The 11,570-nt window shown below is 51.8% G+C and overlaps 1 protein-coding gene across 2 annotated transcripts; it reads left to right on the forward strand.

Moving 5' to 3' along the window:
• Window positions 1-5,200: 5,200 nt before the first annotated feature.
• On the forward strand, window positions 5,201-10,388 carry S1PR5 (sphingosine-1-phosphate receptor 5). Of its 2 annotated transcripts, XM_016153575.2 has the most exons (3): window positions 5,209-5,310; window positions 5,649-5,724; window positions 7,080-10,388. In XM_016153575.2, the coding sequence occupies exon 3, from the start codon at window positions 7,098-7,100 to the stop codon at window positions 8,283-8,285; it is 1,188 nt and encodes a 395-aa protein (XP_016009061.2). In that variant the 5' UTR covers window positions 5,209-5,310; window positions 5,649-5,724; window positions 7,080-7,097; the 3' UTR covers window positions 8,286-10,388. The 2 variants fall into 2 exon arrangements, with proteins under 2 accessions (XP_016009059.2, XP_016009061.2); XM_016153573.2 differs by having other exon boundaries at window positions 5,201-5,724.
• The last annotated feature ends 1,182 nt before the right edge of the window (window positions 10,389-11,570 follow it).

The following is an 11,570-nucleotide window of genomic DNA, read 5'->3' on the forward strand; positions in this document are numbered from 1 at the left end:
GTCCCCAGTTAAGCATTTGGAGCCCTTGGTTGGGGTTAACTCAAGGTGTAACTGGGAACACTCATGGGAGGATGAGGTCAGATTTTTTCCTAGGGAGTTTGCTAGGCCTGGGGTGAGCAGTTGAGAGAAGGAAAACCTGGTCCTGCCCAGTTCCTGCCTAGTGATTCCTCTGCCCCACGCTGCCTCCTTCTCCCTCCTTCTGACGCCCGCAACCCATAACCTCTTCTTAGAGCTTTTCAGAATCTTTAATAAGAAGTCTACAAATACAATGGGATACTATTCAGCTGTAAAAAGAAGTAAAATCCTGATATCTGCCACAATGTGGAAGAACCTCAAAAACATGCTCAATGAAAAAAGACAAATCCAAAAGGCCACAGATTGTATGATTCCATTTATATGAAGTGTACAGAATAGGTAAATCCATAGAGACAGAGGTAGATTGCCAGGGCCAAGGAGAGGGGGGATGGGGAGTGACTTCCTAATGGGTGTGAGATTTCCTTTGGGGGTGATGAAAATGTTTTGAAATGAAGTAGTGGTAGTGGGTGCACACCATTGAAAACATACTCAACACCACTGAATTGTTTCTTTAAAATGATTAATTTGATGTTATGTGAATATCACCTCAATTTAAAAAAATAAAATAAAAAGGAGTAAGCTCATGCTGATTCTTCTGTCAAAACCTCACTTCTTACAGTCTTCTTGTTACTGTGACCTCAGCTCTTTTCACCTCCTCAAAAGAGGCCTTCCCTGACTGTAGATCTGAAATAGTCCCCAGTCACTCGCGTATCACCCTATGATATTTTATCTGTTTTTAGCGCACATCACTATGTGGAATTATCTTGTTAACTTGTGTATGGATTTTTTTGGTCTCCCACTAGAATGCGAACCCCTTATGGGTGGGAGACTGTGTGTGCTCCTATTTTCAGATAAGGAAACTGAAGCTCAGGGCAGTTTAGAAACCCAGAAGCTGCCCTGCCGTCTGTCTACTCTAGAACCCATGCCCCTGGCATCTTGGTCAGGCATCTCAAACTCAAATATCTTTAGGGGCCAGGGTGGGAATACAGATGTCCAAAGCTGCCAGATGTCACGGCCTGGGAGCATCTGCACACTTGAGGGCCTCTCAGGCAGACTTTTTTTTTTACCTTTTTTAAAAATTAATAAACTTTATGTTTTAGAGGAATTTTAGTTTCAGAGCAAAACTGAGCAGAAGATACAGAGATTTCCCATATATCGCCGTTCCCCTCGCAATTGTCCCCACTATTGGAATCCCACATTACAGTAGTACATTGGGTACAATCGATGAACCTACAATGACGTGTCATCATCACCCAAAGTCCATAGTTCGCAGTAATGTTCACTCTTGGAGTTGTATCTTCTATGGGTTTGGACAAATGTATATTGACATGTGTCTATCCTTACAGCATCATACAGAGTAGTTTCACTGTCCTAAAAATTCCTTGTGCTCTGCCTGTTCATCCCTCTGCAAACCCCTCACCTCTGATCTTTTTTACTGTCTCCACAGTTTTGCCTTTTCCAGAATGTCACAGAGTTGGAATCATTCAGTATGCGGCCTTTTCGGATTAGCTTCTTTCACTTAGCAATATGTCTTTAAGGTTTCTCCATGTCTTTTCATTACTGGAAAGCTCATTTCTTCTTAGCACTGAGTAAATATTCCATTGTCAGGATGTTCTATGGTTTATTTATCCATTTACCTGCTGAAGGACATCTTGGTTGCTTTCGAGCTTTGGCAATTATGAACCAAGCTGCTAGCCACATCACATGCAGGTTTTTGTGTAGACCATAGCGAGTTGCCAAGTCCAGTCAATCTCAAGGAGAGGGGGAGCTTAGCTCCACCTTAAAGAGAAGAGTATCAGAATTTGTGGACACAGAATAAAAATATTTTGGGAGAGAAACACTGACACTATGCAAATGTCCTGTTTCTCTTTTAAAATTTGCCCATTAAGTTTCCCATCAATCAGTGGATTCTGTGTGCAGCAATTATTACAGTGCTATTCTGTTAATTTTCTATTTTCATCATTCATTCTACATTTATTAATTGAAATTCTTTTTTTAAATTGCTCATGTTTTTAAATCAGTATAAACTTGCAGTCATTTATTTTATTTTTTGGGTTATAATCCAAGACTATTGCTAGTCTTTTTGTTGTTCAAATCATTCTCACTGTGGTCAGTTCTTAAAGGCTGTCTCCTGTGTCCTTTTGGCTTTCTTTTAAAAGTACTTTCTGTCATTGGAAAGTGCTCCAAGATCATTTTGCATTTCCTTTGCCCCAACCCTAGAATCAGCCACTTCTCCAAGGAGCCCTGGTTCTTCATACTGGAAAATGGTATTTAGAAACCTAGATCTGTGCTTGCTTCGGTAGCACATACACTAGAAATCTCGATCTGGGCGATGAGCACACTTCTTGCTACTGGGTGGTACTGCTTCTGGAGACAGATGGAGCTTGGAAATGTGTGTGTGTCCTAACCCATGTATGTACACATAGCTATATTTATTTTCATATCTATCTCTTAAAAATAAACATGTCATACTGATAACCCCAGTCCAGCACCACATCACTTATTTGTAACTTCCTTCTCCAATAGCATGAAACCTGGCCATCAGTATCTATTGCATATGTACTTATTTGTTCAATGCTATCACATAAGTAGATCCAGAATTGTTAACCTGGATCTTTTGAGAAATAAATTTACCAAACTAGAGTACAGTGTTTCTGTACAGTTCAGACAGAGTTTTGAAGAGAAAACCTCTAAGCTAAGCAAACGAGCCTTTGGCTGCAAGCTGGAGTTGGCTCTCTGGACTCCAGTTTGAGACCCCCATGACTGCTCTGGTCACTGGCCACGAGAAAGCTGTCAGTTGTCACCTCCCTGCAGCCATATTCACCCCTCAGGACTAGTTGGAGGAGGGTGGGAACCCGTACTACAGCCCCCTGGCTCTCTCAGTGAGTGGGTGTCTGAGGGGACCATGGGAGGTGTTTTGCCCTTTAGATGCACAGACATGGCTTAGTGAGAGTGGGTGAAGACTGGGTGGGGAGGCCCCTGTGGGGAGGGTCCTGGCAGCAGAACCTGCCAGGCAAGTGTGCTGGCCCAGGCATGCATAAACAGGTGGGTTGTAGCAGGAGCTCAGAGGCCAAGGGTGCCTATCCCCTAAGAAGAGACCAGGCTTTGCTGGGGTGGGGGTGGGGAGCTGGTGTATGGTGTCCTCAATGGGGCCTGAGCTGAGTCCCCTTCTAATATCTCCATGGGGATACAGTGGTGACTAATGGTACCCAAGGTAACGCTTACTGGGGTCTCACCGTATGCCCCTGCTCTGTTCCAATTGTTTCTTCGATCCTCAACAACATCCCTCAGTGTGGGCACTGTTATCTCCATTTTACAGATTAGCCACCCAGGCTTATGGGGGCATCAATTCAGCTGAATCTGGCTGCAGACCTCCCGGCCCTTAACATTTACAAAAGGCCTGGGCAGAGGGGCATACAAGGTCCCTGCCTTCCTGGGGCTGGGGATCTAAGGCACAGGTACACAATAGGCCAGGTGAATAAATAAACAATCAAGGTCATTTTAGATGGTGCCAACAACCATGTGAGATTATGGAGGAGAGGGACAGATCAAGGAATTCCTCTCTGAGGGAGGTGACCAGCTGGGAAAGGCTGAAAGAAGTGTATTCCGTGTTCCTGGAAGACTGATTCCCCAAGTGCCAAGGTCTGGAAGTATGTGAGGAACAAGGGGGAGGCCAGTGGGGCTAAAAAGGTGTGAGGCAGAGGGAGAATGGAGAAATATGAGAGACTGTGCAAGGCCTTGTGGGCCCTGATGAGGACTTGGGTGTTGACTCAGAGAGACCTAAGGAGCCACTGGAGAGTTTGGAGGAGAGGGCTGTGATCTGATTTTTAAGAACCGCGGCTACGGGTTAGGAATAGCGGTTAGGGATGGAAGCACTGAGGCTCCTGACATCTTACCTGAGTCTTCAGAACCGGAGTCTATGGGAAAAAGGCGCTGGGAGGTGTGAGGTGGCAGGAGTGGGAGGTGCTGGGCCCGGAACCTGTGGCAGGAAGAGCCTCCCACTTTTGTGTCCGGGCCACCAGAGGTGAGATTGCTGCCTGGGAAGTGAGAAGTAGCCACCCTCCCACTCTGGGGTGCGGCTTCCTCTTCGCAGAAGGGGATCATTTAATCGAGTGCCTGCTGTATGCCCGGCGTGGTTCTGGCGTGTTTGGAGGATCCAGGTCTCATTCCAGCGGGTTTGGTCCGCACATCTGTGGGGTGCGGTACCCAAGCGTTAACCCCGCCCCCACTCATCAGCCCCACTGGCTGCACTGCCCCGCGCGCGGCTTTGATTGGTCGGAGCAGGCGGGAGCGGTTCTTTCTCGCTGAGGAACAGCGGGACCAGGAACCACGGGCGTCCCCAAGGGGGCTACATGGGGCTGATACGAGGCCTGCTTGTCCCTCTTGGTCGCTCCCCCAGAGGCCTCCAAGCTTGATTCCCATTTCCGGCCTCCCGCTCATCGCCTCTGGGGCGCCCTCACCACAGCCGCGGCCCTCAGAGACTGCAGCAGCGGAGGCAAAGGGAAGGTCGTAATAGCCAGGCCCAGCTCCCCTTCCAGGCTGTAGCTGCTGGTCTGAGGGTGAAGGAGCTAGGCCCGGCACGGAAGCTCCTGGGAACTCCGGGTGGGAATGCGGAGCCAGCTTGGACTGGTCCGCTAGAGGAGCAAAGGCCCGGGAGAGGCGTGGGAGTGCGACACAGAAAGTAACATACAGAGACAGGGAGAAACAGACCCAGACTCGGAGAGACGTGATGAGAGTGACACACAGAAAGTGTGGGAGACACTCATTTCTTCTTTCCTTCCTTCACTCACTCAGCGGATACTTATTGGGCATCGACTGTGTCTCAGCAGTGCCTGTGGTAGACGCAAACCCCTGCTCCTGTGGGGCTGGCAGTCTGGTGGGGACACAGCCCAGAAACACGATGAGTAAATTCTATCCTCGGGAGCGATAAGGAAACAGAGAGATACACGAGCTAGATCCTCCTTATGGGTGGGAGAAGCTGCGGAAGATCCCACCAGAATCCTGCCAGGGCCTGCCCTTCCCCTGTCACCCAAAGACCGCGGGGGTGGGGAGTGAGGGGTGGGAGGAGCGTGGGAGCGGAGAAATGGGGAGGAGCCTGCTTCCCTACGTATCTGCTGGGGGGAAGGGATTCAGGTTACCTCCATCCCTGCAGAAGACCCCTCCTAACCCACGCTGCTGGGGTCCCTCCAACGACTTGGAGTCCTTAGGGTGCAGCCCAGGAGGCTCAGTTGGAATGTAAGTGGAAAATGGGGAGGGATCAGTACTGAGGACCCGTCTGCTGGGGGTGAAGGGAGAGGCTCAGGCAGCAGCCGCCCCCGCTGAGGACCGTCCCTTTCCAGCGCCTCTGTGTCCTCGCACTGTGATGGAGCGTCCCTGGGAGGGCAGTCAAGTCCTGGAGGGGGCACCCGAGGGCTCGCCGGTGCCAGTCGCCGCCGGGGCGCGCTCCAGTGCCACGGCGGGTGGCACAGGCTGGTAGCCACGGGCTGGGTGCCGGGGTACAATGGGTGGAGCAGTTGATCGAGACCGCGGATGCTCTGCGTTGTAAGCCTGCTCCCTTCGCCTGCCCGCTCCAGCCCCGCCCCCAGAGCTGTGACAGTTTACTCGGCTCCAGGCTGCGCGACTACGAAGGGCGCACCACCAGGGCGCAGGGTGAGTGTACAGCACTGGGTTCTTAGGGGGCGCGGGGCGCAGTCTAGCCTGGAGGGGTTGCCTTGGGGCCACTACCTGTGTCCTCTTGCTTGGAGTTCCTGGGCCTTTCCCTGAGGCCTCTGGGAGGGGAAAGTGGGAGACTCCCGGCTGGATGCGGAGAGCTGGCTCCGGGGTGGGGGCTTCTGGAACACCCCTGGCCTCACGTCTCCGGGCTATGCCACTGCAAAGTTCTTTACCTCAGTCTTACTGCCAGACCAGCTGAGGCCAGGCGGGAGGTTCAGAGGCTGTGAGCCTGTGCGTGGTGTCCCCATAACAGTGAGTGTAACCCGTGTCTAGTGTGTTGACAGCCCTCTCCCTTCACCGTGGCCGAGTCCCTTATTCTCTGGTTCTCCGTGTGTAACTGAAGCTGTCTAACGTGCATTTGTTCCTGCCATGTCCAAATAAGTCCATTCTCCTCCCCAGGCTTCAGTTTTCTCATCTGTTAAGTGGGACCTGAGCTGTTTCTGCGTGGATGTATGTGTGTGGGAGCACGAAAACCTTTGTGCCTATTTCTCTGAGAGGCACTTCTTTTCAGCCTCAGTTTCCTCTTTTGTAATTTGGGACTAAGGGGAGAGTTGTCCAAGGGATAAAAAGGCGCAGTCGCAAGTGGAAAGTATTATTATACTTTAATGACATGTATGCCCTTCTGCAGGAGACTGTGTATGACTCCTGTCTGCTGCCTTAGGGTTCTGTCTCCATGAAATGGGTGGATAGGCTTAGCTTTCTCACAGGGTTCTGGCAGGGAAAAGCCCTGTGTGCAGCAAGACATATAGATTGTAGGGCTCAGGGCTCCAGGATGGGTGTGGGTGGAGGCTGTGAAATTGTGGCTTGTGAGACTGGGCGTGAGACCCTGTCTGCATGTGGATGAATTTGTGCCCCTGTATGTCTCTCTGCCTGTATTGCTTTGTCCATGGGTGAATATATTTTTGTGTTTTCCCGATGGGGTCTAATTGTGTGTTTTTGCCCTAGTTTGTGACTATATGTGTAGATGTCACTGTATTTGTGTGTCCCTGTGTGTGGCTATATTTGTGTATGTTCTGTTTATTGTTGAGTATGCCTTTGACCATCCCTGCTTGTATGTGAGTTATGAGTAAGTCTCATATGTGTCACCCTGTCCCCTGATATTATTTCTGTGTCAGCCTGTCTCCATGGCCAGCTGCTTTCTATTCTGAACTCCCCCTGGTCCCCAGTGTGCATGTGGGGTAAAGGAAAGGGGATAAGGGCCCTTTTCCCAGTGCTGCGAAGCCCGTGCCCGCCTCTGCAGGCAGCGGAGACGGCGCGAGCCCAGCCTGACATCACATTTTGCTTCTCTGCAGCCTTGGGGCGAGCGGCCCATGGAGCCAGGGCTGCTGAGGCCGGCGCCGGTGAGCGAGGTCATCGTCCTGCACTACAATTACACCGGCAAGCTCCGTGGTGCGCGCTACCAGCCCGGCGCTGGGCTCCGCGCCGACGCTGTCGTGTGCCTGGCCGTGTGCGCACTCATTGTACTGGAGAACTTGGCCGTGCTCTTCGTGCTCGGACGTCACCCGCGCTTCCATGCGCCCATGTTCCTGCTCCTGGGTAGCCTCGCACTGTCGGACCTGCTGGCCGGCGCTGCCTACGCCGCCAACATCCTGCTGTCAGGGCCTCTCACGCTGCGCCTTTCACCCGAGCTCTGGTTCGCGCGCGAGGGCGGCGTCTTTGTGGCGCTCGCCGCGTCCGTGCTGAGCCTCCTGGCCATCGCGCTGGAGCGCAGCCTCACCATGGCGCGCCGGGGACCCGCACCAGCCTCCCGTCGTGGGCGCATGCTGGCACTGGCGGCTGCAGTCTGGGGCATCTCGCTGTTCCTCGGGCTATTGCCCGCGCTGGGCTGGAATTGCCTGGGCCACCTGGACTCCTGCTCCACTGTCCTGCCGCTCTACGCCAAAGCCTACTTGCTTTTCTGCGTGCTCGTATTCCTCAGTATCCTGACTGCCATCTGCGCACTTTATGCGCGCATCTACTGCCAGGTGCACGCCAACTCCCGGCGCCTGAGGGCGCGCCCTGGAGCTGTTGGGGGCCCCTCCAGCCGGGCGCGCCGAACGCCGCGCTCGCTGGCGCTGTTGCGAACGCTCAGCGTAGTGCTCCTGGCCTTCATGGCGTGTTGGGGCCCCCTCTTCATACTGCTCTTGCTCGACGTGGCTTGCCCAGCGCGTGCCTGCCCGGTGCTCCTTCAGGCGGATCCCTTCCTGGGCCTGGCCATGGCCAACTCACTTCTGAACCCCATCATCTACACGCTCACCAACCGCGACCTGCGCCACGCGCTCCTGTGTCTCATTTGCTGCTGCTGCCGCCCCTGTGGCCGAGGCCCGGGAGCCTCCCGGCGATCCGGGAGCGCCGCTGGGGCTTCGGACGGCTTGCACCCCTGGCTGCCTCCCGGCCTGGATGGTAGCTCCAGCCGCTCTGAGCACTCGTCGCCCCAGCGGGACCGGCTGGAAACCAGCGGCTCCACCCGCGCGCCCACAGCCGCCGGGACCCTGGTACCCGCAACAGCCACAGACTGACACTCTGACTTACCACTGCCCTTCCTGAGAGCTGTTTTGCAGACTTTTTATTTTTAAATAATGGAATTTATAGGAAGAGCAGCCGAAGATTGTGGAGGGAGAAGAGACTCAGGGAAGTCTATTTTATTGGCGCTAAATCCCACAACAGTGAACAAAACAGACAAAACCTGCTGCCCTTGTGGAACTGACGTTCTGGTGGGGACATGGGTAATAATGGAGTGAAGAAATACTGGAGAGAGTTCCAGTGGCAATACAGTGACGCAATGGTAGTCAGAGGAAGCCTCTCTGCAGAGGTGAAAACACGTGGTGTGAGCACTCATTGTCCTGGGAACACCTGAAGCGGGATCATTTCCAATGAGGTGCAAAGGCCCTGAGAATGAAATATGCCTATGTGTTCCATGAAAAGCAAGTTTACAGGTGTGGCTGGAGTAGTGGTGGAGGCGGCAGTGGGGAAAAACAAAGGCAGGAAGATGACAGGGCAGATCCATCACTCAGGGCCTTGTGGTCTCAGGGGAGGACTTTTACCCTGACTGAGGTGGAAGCCATGGAGGGTTCTAGGAAGAGGAGGGACTTGACTTGGCTCAGATGTTCACAGATCTCTGTGTGAAGCCAAAGTGGAACCTAGAACAAGGTAAAGGTCTAGGGGAGCACTGGTCCAGGGGAGCAATGATGGCGACTCAGACTATGTGGATTTTGGATAGATTTTGGAAACAGTGGACAGAGTTGCTGAGGAATTGAGCGTGTGAGTCAATGACAGCTCTCCAGGTTATAGGAGAGAACACCAAAGACAAGACACCCTGAAATTTGACTCTGGGAGGCTCAGCCAATTCCTATCTGAAAGATTTCTTTGAGGGTAGTGTCATACCTTTCATAAAAAAAATACAAATAAATAATAAGAACATTTACAGCTATTGTGCCTACCTAGTCACCCGACAGTGATAGGCCCAGGACGCACGTTTTTCTCATCCTTACTGGTACCTTGCCAGGTAGGCTTCCTCACCTCCATTTGACAGATGAGGGAATTCTAAGCAGTGAGTACCTTGCCCCAGTGTCTGAGCCAGAATACTTGCCCAGGCTGTCAGGCTCCTGGCTCTCGGAGGTGCAGTCCTGGCTGGTGTCCGGCTGTTTCAGAGGGAGTCTGCATTCTCGGCATGGGGCGATACCAGGGCCCCATTCTTTCCCATAAAAGCCTCATGAGAGCTGGCTATGGTCCCCAGCTGTTTCCGGAGCATTGCTGAACCCTGCATGGTATGGATCGCCTCAGGAGGGATGGGGCGGGGAGGGCGCAAGGGAGTGCTTAGACTGCGGCGCACCACCTGCCGGGAGAACGCGGAACTGCGGCGCACCACCTGCTGGGAAGACGTGTGTTTTGGGGGCACTGATCCAACCTGGGGAACTTGAATCTCCGCTGGCCACTCTCAGACTATCCCGACAGACCACACGCATGAGAAACCAACCTATTTGCAACACAAACATGCTCAAGCCTGGGGTCACGCCCAAGGACACTCCCAGGATTGGTCTCAATTCCCTACCAAGGCTGGCACACTTAACCCCAGGTTCCTTTAATCCTCCAGAGGAGCCTGAAGCTTACTCCATTGTTTGGTTGTTTGATGGTGTAATGGTAGATTTGTTCACTTGTTCACGTTATAAAATTCATAAAGCACCAGTCCCCTTCTTAGATGTGATCACTGTGGGGATTCCTGGAAAAATTCCAGAGCTATTCTGTGAATAAATAAGCTGAAATGTAAATAACATCTCTTTTCATACACCGCTCTGCATCTTCTTTTGTTCACCTACTAGCATATCTTGGAAATTGTTGTCCATCCACAGATTTTGTATTGTTTGGCTGCCTTAGTCTGCTCAGGCTGCCAAAACAAATACCATACCCTGGATTGCTGAAACTATTTATTCCTCAGCTCTGCAGGCTGAAAGTCCAAGATGAGAGTGCCAGCATGATGGGGTGCTGGTGAGGACTCTCTTCCTGGCTTGCAGATGGTTGCTTTCCCATTGTGTGTCTCATAGTGTAGAGAAAGCAAGAAAAAGCTCTCTTGTGTCTTCTTATAAGGGCACAAATTTCACGGGGACCCCACTCTCATGACCTCATCTAAACCTAATTCATTCATTCTATAGCCCTTTAAAAACATATTTAAATATCTAAGTAAATATTCATACAGCAAATGTCTTGTTCCTTTTCACCGACTGCATAGTATTTCCCAGCATGGATGTGCTACCACTTATTTTTTAGAGGGACATGTGGTTTGAGGCCCATCCTTTTATACACAGCGCTGTAATACACATCCACGTACACGTGTGCAAGGGTACCTTGGATAAATCTCTACCAGTGGCACTGCTGGGTCACAGGGCCTGTAGGTTTGACTTTGGTATATGAAAGGTTGCCTGGAGGAGGGTGCAAGTTTTCCAACAGCCTCCGCTATTCCCTGTATTTGCTGGCTATGCTATAGCGTCCCCCACTGGAGGGGTCTAGAACCGCAGAGTCAAGCCACTGGGAAGGCAGTGGAAAGGGGGCACTCCACCCCATCATCCCATGCAGGTTTAATCCCAGACCCCGTACTGAGCCATTGAATATGGGATCCTCCGAATTCACTATGGAGCCCAGCAGAATCCTTTCTTAGCGTTTTCATTATTCATTTAGTTTTCATATAGATGGACTCTTTTAAAAGTAGCCTTAAAAACATTTATTTAAAAGTTAACTTTATATTACAAACAGTGTAAGTAGCAAGTCAGTACCCCTTGCCATGAAAAATAGCAATTGTTAACATCTGTTAGGCTCTAGCATTCATATTTAGTGGGCGGTCACCTAAATGTGAGCACTATCACTTCAAAGGGAAGAAACTGAAGCTTATCACAGGCCCACCCATACAGAGCTAGAGGGTGGCAGAGCTGGTGTTCGATTCCCTGCACGCGAGCTCCACTCGCCTCTCCACTGGAGAAAACTAAAAAATAAAAATAAAGACAAGGAGAGCCCAGCTAAACAGATAATTCTAGCTGGATCCTGCTGCCGCCAGACCGTGAGGCCTGCAATAAAAAGAGAAAAGCAGGTGGTGGAGAGCATTCCCGCGCTGAGAAGACGAAATAGGGGGTATAGAAGGGTCAGTTCGAAGGAATAACGGGCCAGCTCTCCTGGCCTTGCTCCCTCGCCGTATGCCCCGCTCCTCGCCCATGGGCGCCGGGCACCTGCGGCAAGGGCGGGGGAATCGCGGCTCCTTCCCAGCCGCGCCTTCTCCCCGCCTCCATCCCGGGCGTCCCAAGGCCTCCCCTAACCCG

Source organism: Rousettus aegyptiacus, unplaced genomic scaffold (assembly GCF_014176215.1).
Source record: "Rousettus aegyptiacus isolate mRouAeg1 unplaced genomic scaffold, mRouAeg1.p scaffold_m13_p_16, whole genome shotgun sequence".
In the NCBI taxonomy this organism is placed as follows: Eukaryota; Metazoa; Chordata; class Mammalia; order Chiroptera; family Pteropodidae; genus Rousettus; species Rousettus aegyptiacus.